We start from the raw sequence: 13,040 nt of genomic DNA on the forward strand, positions 1-13,040 counted from the left end.
TTTCCTATTTTACTTCCATTTTGAGTTTTAATTCACTTCTGTTCTACATGAGCACGATATACTATGTACAGTTGAGCACCCAATGATTTAGGTTGCTGAATGAATTTGAAATAATGATACTCATGAAAATTAAAATAAAAAAAATCGTAAAATTAACTTCACTTGTGAATAAAAAAAGCTCGCCACCCACGAGGCCGCGAGCCATGCCTTCAATTTCAGACAAGAACATAACCTCTTCATCGGCTCAACATACCCAAATCATCCGATGACTAAACATAACACATTACACAAACCCGACACGACTCATTTCCACCTTTACTAGTCATTATTCCAGCTGGCAGCTATAAGTTGTAAGCTGTAACAGCCAAGAATTAGTTACACCATTTCCCGCCAAACCTTAAATCCCCAACAAATTCCCAAATCATTACCTCATAAACCCTAAAAATTGATCACTCAATCATCTTTCTCTTCCTCTCCCAGAAAAAAACCCATTAAAGAACTCAACTTTAATCCATACCCAGAACCAGAAATCATGGATTCTCCAAAGAAACATCAAATTCTGATCGATTTAAGCAAATCCCAGGAGTTTCTTGGTACGAATAATGCAGCTAAAACTGTAATTGGTAATGATGGAGGAGAACAAGAAGAGCAAAAGATCTCGTTTTTCGGTTCGATTTCTAAGAATAAAGAAACAACTTGGGTGGTTTCTTTGTTTGTGTTCATTCACATTGTGGTTTTCTTTAGTACTTTAGTGATGAACAGTTGTTGGGCTAAATCACATGGAGACTGCGTTTTAATGGTTTTTCAACCTCTTGCTGAAAACCCTTTTCTTGGGCCTTCTCCTTCTGTGTATGTCTCTCTCTTTTTCGATTTGTCGAGTTTTGAAATTTATTCGGTGGTGAAGAATTAGGGTTCTTGATTTCGTATGAGCAAAAGATTGCGTTTTGAATTTAATCTATAATTAATTAGGGTTCTTGATTTAGTATGTGAAGTACAATTGTATACTTCTGAATTTATTGGGTGATAATAAATTAGGGTTCTTGATTTTGTTTGAGCGAAAAGATTGTGTTTTGAATTTGGGTTTAAATGCAGGTGTTTGTTGATTGAAATTTTGATGGTGGTTTAGTATGTGAAGTATAATTTTAGTTTTGAATGTGTTCCTGCAATGTGGTGTTACAGTTTTTGTTGGATGTATTGAATTAGGGTTTATCAGTCTCGTTCCGATTGAATTGTGGATTTGAGGATGTGAATGACAATGTTTTACTTTTAGTAATCACAGTAGCTGTTGAAACATCTTGACCTTTAGCGTGCGTTCATACGAAAACCCTCATTTTGTTCATGCTTAACTGGATTAGCTGAAATGAGGTAGCTAAGAATCAAACTTTTTCTGGTTTCATCAACTGATATTATGTGGGGTGTATATAGTTTACTCAATTGTCATGTCCCAATTCTGAATCACGGGTATTGATTACAATGTCTATCACATTTCGGCCATTATGGGATTTGATGATTTCGGTTAGTGGCCTACAGTTGGTAATCTGGTCTGTGCAGTAAAGTTACCAACTTCAGGATTCAATGTTGCCCTAATAAGGTTAATTCCTACGAAGTATAATGAAGTGGCTGAAAAGCGATGATAAGGATGAAAACTTCTGTAATTTACGCGCTAGTATTGTAGGAATATGTTTTTTAGTACCTGTTTGACGGGTTTAGAGTATGCTATGGTGATGTCTGAAGCGATACAGACTGACCTAGCCTTGATTTCACTGGTTCCTGTGGTAATTTTCTGTTTATTTTATGATGGTGACATTTTTAAACAACTTTACCTGATTGTCTTCCCCTGAAGCATGAAGGGCCGTATGTGCACAACCTTTAATGCTTGTATGTATGTTCAAGTAAATGGCAAATGTTTTACTTGTTTTTAAACTTGATCTGAAACGATAAAATGCAGACTCTTCTTAGCTGGCTTGTTACATATCGTACTAAACTGAAGTCTAAAACTATGGTGTATTATGTACCACATTCTCATGATTTCAGGTTGGATCGCATGGGAGCTGTTCAGGGTCATGGAATCTGGCGTCTGTTTTCCTCCCCTTTGCTGCATGCTGGTGCATTTCACCTCGTCATTAGCCTCGCCAGTGTTATCTTCATTGGGATCAACCTTGAGCGGAAATATGGACCATGTAGAAACTCTTCTCCTCACACTTAGATTTCAGCCTCAGTAACATTTGGAATGACATGAATTTAACCTCTTTTTTTTTTTTTCAAATAGGGAGGACTGCAATCATCTATCTTCTGTCTGCCTTTGTGGGTAGTTTGATGGCCTCACTCTTCGTCCAAAACAGTCCAAATGTTTGCTCTTCCGGTGCTCTCTTCGGCTTGATAGGTGCTTCCTTTTCAGGCCTCCTTCGAGACTGGGAACTGTACACAAATAAGGTTATATTCAATGCTGTAACCCATTCAGCCTCTTTGAATTGGTTCATTTAAGCACGTATAACTGACAACACAGAGTAATCTGTTGGCAGTCCGGACATTAAAATAATCATCATTTACTCGGTAGTAAACATTTCTTCATGACAAATCTTTACAGTATAATTCCAATTTATAGTACATTGGTACCTATATTTGTTTAAAGAACTATTCACGGAGTCCATGGGTATAATCGAAGCATTTAAAAAAATGGAGAGTATACATTAGATTTCAAAAATATCGCTGCCTTGGTGTTTGACTGACAACATCCACTGTGTTCATGTGCAGATCCAGGCAGTGACAGAACTGCTCTTGGTCCTGGCAATCAATTTTGCAATCGGGCTTCTGCCCTTTGTCGACAACTTCTCAAACATTGCAGGATTTGTGTCGGGGTTCCTCATAGGATGTGTCTTGTTTTTCTCTCCACAGCTTAGGAAGCCAGCTCTACACAAAGGCCTCTTTGATTACGGTGTAAACAAGTCCGTCTCTCTTAAGCAGATGCTAGACAAGCCTGTTTTGAGAACAGTCTCTCTTGTTTTGCTTCTCCTCATGTAAGTTTTTTTTTTTTTTACTTGCTGCAATAATAAGTCAGTTCGTGAATTTCCCTCATCAATTGCGGAATTAGGCCTAATTAACATGATTGTGGCTTGTGTGAAGGGTATCTGGTCTTCTTCTGGCAGTTTTCTATGGCATTAATGCAACCAAATACTGCCCTTGGTGCCAATATGTTGACTGTGTGCCTTCGAGAAAGTGGGTCTGTGACATCAAAGTGCCGACTTGTAAGGTAAAATGTACAACAAGCTTTAACTGGCATAAATTTAAATAAAATGTTTCAGTTACATTGCAGTATAAAAGAATTGACCTTAGCTATAAAAAAAATCATTTCACCAAAATAGTTATATCAAGTTCCGTCTTTGTGAACTTTTCTTTTTCGTGTAAATGGAGTTCGTAAGGGAAGTTTTGATGCCAAGGGAATAATGGATCCATACGAGCTGAACTGACGACTTTTTTGGAGTGAGTTTGGAAAAGAAAGCACTGTTTCCGTCTTGAACTGACTTCTTGCTTCGTGCATTGTCGAGTTTCGATGTATGGGGTTGTCATTGCTAATGCTGTGTATTCTGATGGCAGACAATTCAAAGCGGAGGGCAAACGACTTTGACATGTTTGAAAAATGACAAGTTCAGAATTCTGTCTTCAAACTACGTCTCAGCAGCAAGGTTGGAAGAACTATGTAGCTTGCTTTGCTCCTAGACGTCGTTAGAACATCCCTGGTTCGATAGTATATACAACTGTACAGTCCCACGCGACAGGAGTTGTCTCTTTTTGTATACCATACTGATAATAATAATGTACCGACTGTATATGACAGTGTAGATTGTTCTGTAATCTGAAAATAGAATAGAGAGTACTGCAGTATAGGCGTATAGCTGTTTTTGCTGTGATATTTCGTTTGTAAGGCAAACATCGGATCATTTTTTTGTGGTTTTAGAGGTCGATCACCAAGACGTAGGAAAATCTTCTCCGCTAGAGGCAAGGTTTTTGTGGCGTGAATTTTCGAGTATATTTTTACGCTTTTTGTGGCGTAAGTGCATCTTGTTCTTGTCTTTCGGCACATGAATCGTCTTGATGACCAACAAGATTTGTTAGCATGGCTGATTAGTTGGATGATGAAGCTCGTGCCTGATCTATACTACTCTATCGACATGCATTGGTTACTCGACGCAGTTATCTCCATGTGCTAGTAGTAGTTTTAGTTATATGATTTGTATTTTATATGCATAATTATGGATGTAATAAAAGTTCATAGAGCCCCGACATTCTGTAATTGCATCTTTTTAAAAAAAATTGAAAAAAAATATTTTTTCACGATAACTAGTATAAATTTGACAACATCAATGATTTGGTTTCAGATGTTAAACTTGTAAGAAAATAAACATGTACATGGAAATTATACGGAGTACTCTGTATAAATGTATGTATAAATTTCATTTTAGATACTATGTTTGCTATTAGATTAAAAACAACTATATTATTGCCGTAAAGTATATTCGACCCGTTTTAATTATAATGCATAAATATTCATATGGTGATATGGAGGTAACCAACAATTATTAATAAACGTAATTTATTTTCGCAGTACAAATTTTACTCATTACAGTACATTTTGGCTATTATTTTCCATTTATCTATCCCTAATTGAAAAAATAGACAAGACAAAGGATTTGCAGTACACGTACTACATCACTCAACATCCACCCACCCAATTCAAACCACCACCACCGTAGACTCCCACCGCCGGATCACTGTCTAATCAGGACTGGCCAGCCACCACCCCCTCCGTCGAACATTCCTTAGCAATATACTCTGAAATCAGATCGACAATTGACCCCATAACTGCTATTATTGAAATCTTGAATCAACATAATTGATAATAACATTCTTAAACTCACTGCACCAATATGCCGCATAATCCAATTGCTTTACGAGAGCATGAATCAATATGCTGCATAATTTAATTGCTTAACAAAAGCATAAAATCCAATTTCATTTTCATACGCATTAACTTCTTAATTTTATTATCTTTAGGGTTCAGACAATACATCGAAAACACCACTTAAATCATGAACCAAAATTCCGTCACCATGGTCGCGGCCTCACAGTACGCTCCCTATGTCGGTGCGGTGACATGGCACGCGTGTGATTGCGTATCTTGGACCGAGACTGATTTCGGAGACAAAGTTGTCAAAGATAGTGGAACGGAGGGAAGGATAGAAAAGATTGAGAGGGGAAGAAATTTGGTGGGTGGGAGAAATGCGAGGGGTAGAATGGTCAAAGTGTACTACAATGAGTAAAATTCGTACTGCGAAAATCACCACCCTTAATAAAACCGTTTTACATAAATATTACTGATTTAGTGTAAACCAGTTGATTATTTATCTTAAAACCACACTAAAATAACTTCCACCAATCACCACTTTCCATAATAAGTGCACTCTAAAGTCTTTTGGTATGAGGTATGGTTTTACAACGCTACGGCCTACGGAGTATATTATAAAACCGTTTTACAGAAAACTTACTCGAAGTCTCGAAGGTAACGAATGCGGATTTCTCGTCATCCGAAAATAAAATAAAAAATGAAATAACAATTGGGTCGTTTTAGTTCCGTTTAGAAAATAGCCCAATAACAAACTTAAATCAACAAAACGATTAGACTCAATTTCTAGGGTTTAAGCAAAAATCCTCAATTGATTGATCCAACCGCGCTTCAATCCAATTCAATTCAAGTATGTTTTCTTATTCTTCTGCATAATTTACACCTTCTATGACTTAATTTGAATCTAACTTCTTTAGATTAGAACTTCATTTTTAGTTGAACTTAATTCGATAATCTCAGTTGCCTCGAAATGTCGAATCATTGTTCAATAATCTGTTTTTAGTTGAACTACATTTGTAATTGATTAGGTTATTCGTTGTTCCGAATTCTAGAATTTCATGTTATTTGTTAATTTTTAAGCTAAGAATTTGGATTTGCGATTCGTTATTTCAATTTTCTGATTTGAAAATGGTGATTTGTAGCTCCCGAACTCTGTCTTAGGGTTAATTTTAGGGATTCATTTTGGGGGTTCAGTTTGTTGATTTGATAAAGATGTGGAAGCGTGTGGTGACGGTGACGGGGATGAGGATGGGGATGCGAAACCAATGTCGGCATTATGCTTTTAAACACGCTCAGAAAAAGAAGGGGGCGCCAAAACCGATGTCGAAGGGGCACGAAGACGGTTTAGGATCGGCGGAGGTGGATGTGGCCGAGGAAGGTGATCAGTTGCGAATTCGGCAGCTGAAGGTTGATGAAAAAAACAAGGCATTGGATGTGGGGCCCAATGGAGCACCTCTCTTTACGTCGACTCCGTCTCTCTCGCTTCTCACGCACAGCGATACGTGCTCCTACATTCGTTTTGTAATTGACGACTTGAATGCTACTTTGCCTGAAGGCCTTCCAAAGGGAATGCTTGAGGAGTTTAAGGATTCCATGCGCCCTGCTTTGCTTGTTCGTAAGAGCTTTCTTGATCTTCGTGATAACTTTCGTCGGATTGTTGACCCTCCTTCCTGGTCTTCTCCCAATTCTAAAGGTTCTTTCCACACCGTTTCTCAATTTTATATACTACGTATTTTGTTTGAGTTCTTAGTGTTAAGTTAGCTGTGGAAATGACTAAACGAATCAAGGGAACATGATCCCACAGCATAAGAGAAGTACATTTTATATACTACGTATTTGATTTGAGTTCGTACTGTTGAGTTAGCCGTGGAAATGACTTAAGTGAATCAAGGGAACCCAATCCCACCGCAGAAGAAGTACATTTTATATACTCTGTATTTGATTTGAATTAGTGTTAAATTAGCTGTGGGCGTGACTAAACAAATCAAGGGAACATGCTGATACAAAAAAGACAACTACATATACACGTTATACTTAAGGAAAGAGGAGAACTTTTGCGTATTCGTTCTCTTTGTCGGAACATGTATTGGTTTAACTTTTAACTTGCCCTATCCTTGTCATTACTAGAAGTTGATTTGTGTATGATACTGATACTCTATCCCTGTCATTTGTCTACCTTTGGTTTTGGTACAAAGACCAAGGAAAGTGGAGAGACCAATTGTAGATATTGTTATTGAATGAAATGTGGACAAAGATGGATGTGGGTGATTAACTTACCTATGAAAAGCATTTCTAAAATAGAAAGGTAAACAAATGAATGAGACACCTTAAAATGGATTAGGTAAACATATGGCCAAAATGGAGGGAGTATAATAGTATATGGTACTTTGAATCCTATAGTATCTTATTGTTATCTTCATGCCTTTCCTATTATCACCATACATGAAGTTGATGCTGAGTGCTGACCTTGCTGTTGCCTTTTGTCACACTTTGCATTACGTTAATCGTTTATGATTTTTTGCAGCTCCAAAGCTTAAAAAACAGATTGTCTTGGATGGTCCTCGTAGCTGTGGCAAGAGTATTGCACTTGCAATGCTTGCTCACTGGGCTCGTGATGAAGGTTGGCTGGTGCTTTATGTCCCTAGAGGTCGTGACTGGACCCATGGTGGATTTTTCTACAAAAACCCAGAAACTGGTTTCTGGGATACCCCTCTTCAGGCTGAAAATATTCTCAAGGTACTTTCTCTTTAAGTCCTTGATAATTTTTAGAAGTTGAAACCTATTTACTCTCTCTGGTGCGTTCAACCGTCAACGCATCTACTTGAAGGAGAAGATTTCTCAGATCTATTTTGCAGCTCATAACTTGGAAAATGAGAATACATGTAACTTAATTTTATCATATTTATGTGCGTTACAACTTACAAACTTTTACTCATGTCACTCTGTTTTAGGATTTCCTCAAATTTAATGAATCCCGCTTGCAACAACTCTCTTGTCAAGTAAATGATCCTATTCCTTTGGGGGAAGGTGTTGGTGTGGGATATTTCAAGGGAGCAGACTCCATTACAATGCCTGAGGGTTCAACTCTTTTTGATCTGGTTCAAAAGGGAATTACTCAAACTCATGCAGCTGTTGGAGTGGTGGTCCGTTTGCGTAAGGAGTTATCACTTGTGAAAGACGTTCCTGTGCTGCTGGCAATTGACCAAGTAAGGCATTTGTGCAATTGCTTTAGTGTTTTTATCTGATTTAATTTGCTGCCAATAATTATTGAATTTATTCTAAGATAGTCCTTCTTGCATTATTGCCTTTATATTCATGTTCATAGTTTCGACCTGTTTTGTTTCGTTGCAGTATAATAGCTGGTTTACTTTCAGCGAGTACCAGGAGGCTGTAACACCTCGATCTTGCCGACCTGTTCATGCTAGAGAACTTGCAACGGTTAGAATGCCATCTCTCTTTCTCTCCCCCTCCCTCTCTTTACCGGCTTATTGATTTTCTCAAGTCATGTAAATGCTAGCATCAAGTTTTTTCTCCGAAGCATGCTGGTTATAAGATTTTTTTTTTCTTAAGCATGCTGGCATTTTGTACAGGTAAATGCATTCAGACCTATGACACATAACGACATGATGGTTGGTGCATTCTCACACTCCACTGCAGTGGGGAAGCTTCGCAAAGATTTGCCCGGTGTACCTGATGGTGCTCGTGTTGATTTCCCTCGTTTCTCTCTAGATGAAGCTGGAGTCGTTTGCCATTATTACGCCAGGTGTGCTTTCTATTTCTATGTGCTTTTATCTGTATAAGCACTGCTGTAGTCCGGAGATATACAATGTTGGCTGCAGCTTATTGCTAACTTGGTATACGACTGTTTAGGCATTGACAAATCTAAGGCATGCAAACTTAATCTTCCGTATTCCTTAGTTGTGAAAATTTGTGAGTCTGGAGCATCTGTTAAAACAGCGTGTGATGCCTGACCGATATGTTTCGTGGTTTTGTGTGCTAATAACAGGCAAAGACTCATCCGCCGAGAAGTTTTCACAGAGGAGAAATGGAAGAAGATGTACTACCTTTCTAATGGCAATGGAACAGAGATGAGGTCGCTTTCGCCCTTAATGTGGTGACATTTCTGGTACCGGTTATTTTCCTTAACATTTCCTCTGAATTTTACTTTGTACTTTCCGGCATCATGAATGATGTCATGTGATAGAAAATAATTTCTGCTAGGAAGAATGGAAGCATCCCCAATTCAAGCCACTTAATTAGGTTTTTGTGACACTTTGCGCAGTTTTGTAAGATCCGTCTTATATACTCCCTCCTAGTCGCTCATTTCTTCCCTCTTCCCTTCTCATGGTAGTCGGATTTTCTTCCCTCTTTCCTTTTTCGGAAAGTTTTGTGTGGTCCAAATTCATTATACATGTGGGTAGAGTGTTTTGTGTGGTCCAATATCATTTCCTTATTTCTTGTGCAAAATGGAAGGAGGAAGAAAGGAGCGACTAGGAGGGAGTACTAGAATTAGTGCTTCTTAAAATGCCAAGTCGTCAATGAAGTTTATTTTGTATGGCTCACAAGCCACAACTATGCGCGGCCTATATTGGAGCTCCTGGACCGGATAAGAGGCTAAGAGCATGTATCATAAAACAGGTGAAGTGTAATCGGAATTGGGGAGCTGAATCTAACAATAAGCTTTCAATTTCATTATCTACTGAGTCATTATCTACTGAAGATGATAGCATTCAGGCATTCCCATAATCGGAATGGAATAGTATGGACTATGGAGTACGGAGTAATTAATAGGAGTATAGGCGCGCAGCTCATACATGACATCGAATTTTAAAAATAGTTGGTCTTGTTTAAGATTCATTACTCTTTGGTTCTGGATTATGATGGAGTAAAGCAAAAATGGCTTACTAAAGTGGCTGCGCTTCTTTCTCTTGTGAAGTAGCCGTTCTCGACGCAATTTTCATCTTGGGCGTAAGGGTGCGTACATCCGACCCCTCCTTACCCTGCAATTTGCGGGAGCCATTGAAGCAATGGGGTAATGTTGTTGGTCTTATTTAAGATTGTCTTATAAAACGTCTGTTAACCTCTTGTTATTTTCACCTTTATTTTATTCAGGTGTGAGAACCGTCTTAAATTAAGACAATCTTAAACAAGAAGAATTTGTCATAAAAAGTCCTTGAAGTTTTATCATGTCATTTACTTCTTGAACCATTTTTATTTTCTCTGCCTTGTAGTAAAATAGCTTAATTCCGAGAATGAAACATAAACAAGATATTGAGAATTAAATTTCAATTTCTATTCCAAAATATAACCTTTTCGGAAACAAAAACTAAAATTCTTCTTTAGTGATACGGCCCAGACACGTATAAAAATTTCGCCTATTATATTTGGGTCATGCTCATTCATGGACATGATTTACTCAATCATGGACATAAATGACCATTATGCCCTTGTCATTTCTAGGCCCTCTCATTTTCCATCTTAATCTTAATTGAATCTAATAAATCTCTCAATTACCCACACCAACGAACCACCAACCAATCACCGGCCAGACTAACCACCGCACCACTCAGACCACCGGACCACCCGTTTCAACTGAGTCGGTCATTTCCTAAAATCCGAGAGGAGTACTAAGCGAGATCTCTCAACCCTCATCCATTATTATCTCATCTCAATTTCCGTCACAATTGCAGATCCATGCGCAAACTTATCAATTCTTATTATACAGTGATGTTTGTAAAGCAAAGTAAGAATTTGGTAACTTAGTTGTCATGCATTTGAGCCTCCCAAAGTATTCTATTGATACTAATCCATGAGCAGGTCCGTTCCCCGTCAATTCTATTGGATGTATGCCATGTAGTTTGTACAGGCGTGTTCCCTTTTTCGTTCTCAAAAATTTCTTCAAACCCTCATTTCATTAGTCTAAAGCAATTTAATTTCCCTAATTTGATAGTTAATAAATTTGAATTACTACTTGATCGACATGAGAACTAACGTACATAATTGAGTAATTGAACGGATTTGATTAATTTTGGGGGAAGAGAATTAGAGAGAGTTTGTTTATTTTATTTTTGAGGGAAAGGTAAGTTATGGAAAAGTTATGATAAAAAGTCCATAAAAGAGTCATCTTTATCCATGAATGAGCAACTACGTTATATTTGGGTTAGGATCCGTTAAGAGTTATTTTTCCGAAATTGCTTTCGACTATCTGAAGTCACTATGACTTGGAATAGATTCTAAATCTGTTGGACCTTAACAAGTTATATTAGCAACTTGTAGATTTGTAGACAAAATGAAATATTTGGGATTTTACATTTACATCAATTTTGAAAGGACATTAAATTGTAGAATTCATTCAATTCCCATCTTTATCACTTGACATATTTAGGTATCCAATTTCCATTTTAAAGTGTATTCGTGTACTCACTCTTAACCTTGCTTTTAATGATAATAATCACAAACGGAGCCTACACAAGTTAACCCCTAATTTAGCGGTCTTCATTTTGAATCTCTTTAAAGCAAAATGTTAAAGACCTCTCTATGTATTACCAAATGCATACTACTTGTAGTATTTATTGATGTAGCTTAGATAGATCACTAATTTCACTAGTAAAGGTAGAGGCACAAAAACACTTTTGTGTTTATGTGATTGGAGAAGGAAGTAGGGTTGTTCACTCAATGGTTCAGATTGAAGATCAGATCGGAACATATGGTCCAATCCATGGTTCAACAATTTAACCGAATGGATTGAATTATCTTTACTATAGTAAATTTAGCGAAATGATACCGTCACTACACTTTGAAGGCAATTTAATGGGTAAACCCCTCTCAAGTATGGCTCTTTCATTTGTAAGAGTCAGAAATCGAACCCCTGACCACTTGTTTAAGATATGAGAGCTCTTACCGCTCACACCAGCCAACATTGGTAGTACACTATTTTGTTAAAGCCACAACAATACATGCTAAGTATAAGGGCATGTTACTACTAGTAATTTCGAAGTGACATTATGCATTCCCTAAATTTATGTGCCTATAATATGAAACAGTAGGTCTCCCTTGTGACGGGTCGGATCTTGCGACGGATATTTTGTGAGTGGAAATGGGTAGAGGGGACAAGGTGGGCACCCACCCCATGTGCTCCTTCTCTCACCCCCTATGGGTTTTTTGTGAGACAATATGGTACCCGTCTCTTGTTTGTGACGGATACCCTCCGTCACAAACAAGAATTTGTGAATATGAAATACATAATTTTGACGAATTACTTTTTTGAAATAATAAATTTATAATTATTTATTGTTCATTACAAGTTACAACCATCTGCATAGGAAAACTAAATTTTGTCCATTTGGTCCGGTCCACTCATACTCGGTGCGGCCCACACGAGACCGATGTAATCACGTTCAAGTTCGTCCACTTTTTATCTTTAGTTTAGTCTGCGAACCACCAAGTTTGGTCCGGTCCGGTCTTTGACCCCTAGAAGGAAGGAAAGAGAACGTTCATACTTCATAGCATTTCCGACTTCATTTCTAAACCGTCTCTTAAATTGTCGATTTAGAGTTATCCACAATGTTACTACGGTAATGTTTTTAGTAAACATTAATTAGCTCTTCAAATGTTTTCGTTATTGTGGATGGTCTAAGATCGTCGGGTAACGTGACAATTCGGTATTCGGCATCAATATCTTTATTTGTGGGAATTGTGGCTCTCATTCAAAATACAAATATTATCTCCAGATTCGATATGAGTCCCCTAACTTGTGTGGAGGGTTAGCAAAGATACGTGACGGGTGTGGCCTTCGGTAGGGCAACAAAAAACATGGTTGTACAAACCAAAATAGCAAAAAGGAGAAAGACTAGTTCAAAATACCTATATTAACGTACAAAATGTGTAACAGGAAGTCTTGCTGAAGACGGGTCGGAGCAAGTGACGGATAATGCCACTCACAGAACGAATAAGGGGGGACAAGGTGGGGGCACCCCCATGTGCTTCCCTTTCTCCTCAATTTGGATCATTTGTGAGAGAAAATGATACGTGCCGTCACAAATGAGATTTTGTGAATTTGTAATCACAACCGCAACCGCAACCGTGACCGAACACGACAATCAAGTTTGAGATCCAAATAGTAGCAATAAATATCAAGGAT

At 37.9% G+C, this 13,040-nt stretch overlaps 2 protein-coding genes across 2 annotated transcripts; both read left to right on the top strand.

Annotated features, from left to right (window-relative positions):
• Nucleotides 1-198: 198 nt before the first annotated feature.
• On the top strand, nt 199-4,288 carry LOC141607049 (inactive RHOMBOID-like protein 8). The gene is made up of 6 exons (XM_074426421.1): nt 199-849; nt 2,035-2,180; nt 2,270-2,433; nt 2,755-3,017; nt 3,124-3,250; nt 3,595-4,288. The coding sequence occupies exons 1-6, from the start codon at nt 533-535 to the stop codon at nt 3,715-3,717; spliced, it is 1,140 nt and encodes a 379-aa protein (XP_074282522.1). The 5' UTR covers nt 199-532; the 3' UTR covers nt 3,718-4,288.
• A 1,331-nt stretch (nt 4,289-5,619) lies between these two features.
• LOC141604887 (uncharacterized) lies at nt 5,620-9,172 on the top strand. The gene is made up of 7 exons (XM_074423439.1): nt 5,620-5,750; nt 6,043-6,593; nt 7,425-7,636; nt 7,852-8,106; nt 8,252-8,338; nt 8,491-8,663; nt 8,907-9,172. The coding sequence occupies exons 2-7, from the start codon at nt 6,113-6,115 to the stop codon at nt 9,016-9,018; spliced, it is 1,320 nt and encodes a 439-aa protein (XP_074279540.1). The 5' UTR covers nt 5,620-5,750; nt 6,043-6,112; the 3' UTR covers nt 9,019-9,172.
• Nucleotides 9,173-13,040: the final 3,868 nt, after the last annotated feature.

The sequence above is a fragment of the Silene latifolia genome, chromosome 10, assembly GCF_048544455.1.
Source record: "Silene latifolia isolate original U9 population chromosome 10, ASM4854445v1, whole genome shotgun sequence".
Taxonomy (NCBI): domain Eukaryota; kingdom Viridiplantae; phylum Streptophyta; class Magnoliopsida; order Caryophyllales; family Caryophyllaceae; genus Silene; species Silene latifolia.

What these genes read in the sequence shown, in the direction of transcription:
- LOC141607049 (XM_074426421.1), top strand. Translation starts at nt 533, where the DNA reads ATGGATTCTCCAAAGAAACATCAAATTCTGATCGATTTAAGCAAATCC. An exon ending in GGGAACTGTACACAAATAAG is followed by an intron (nt 2,434 to 2,754) that starts GTTATATTCAAT and finishes GTTCATGTGCAG; the next exon opens with ATCCAGGCAGTGACAGAACT. An exon ending in CTTGTTTTGCTTCTCCTCAT is followed by an intron (nt 3,018 to 3,123) that starts GTAAGTTTTTTT and finishes GCTTGTGTGAAG; the next exon opens with GGTATCTGGTCTTCTTCTGG.
- LOC141604887 (XM_074423439.1), top strand. Translation starts at nt 6,113, where the DNA reads ATGTGGAAGCGTGTGGTGACGGTGACGGGGATGAGGATGGGGATGCGA. An exon ending in TGCTGCTGGCAATTGACCAA is followed by an intron (nt 8,107 to 8,251) that starts GTAAGGCATTTG and finishes GTTTCGTTGCAG; the next exon opens with TATAATAGCTGGTTTACTTT. An exon ending in GTTTGCCATTATTACGCCAG is followed by an intron (nt 8,664 to 8,906) that starts GTGTGCTTTCTA and finishes TGCTAATAACAG; the next exon opens with GCAAAGACTCATCCGCCGAG.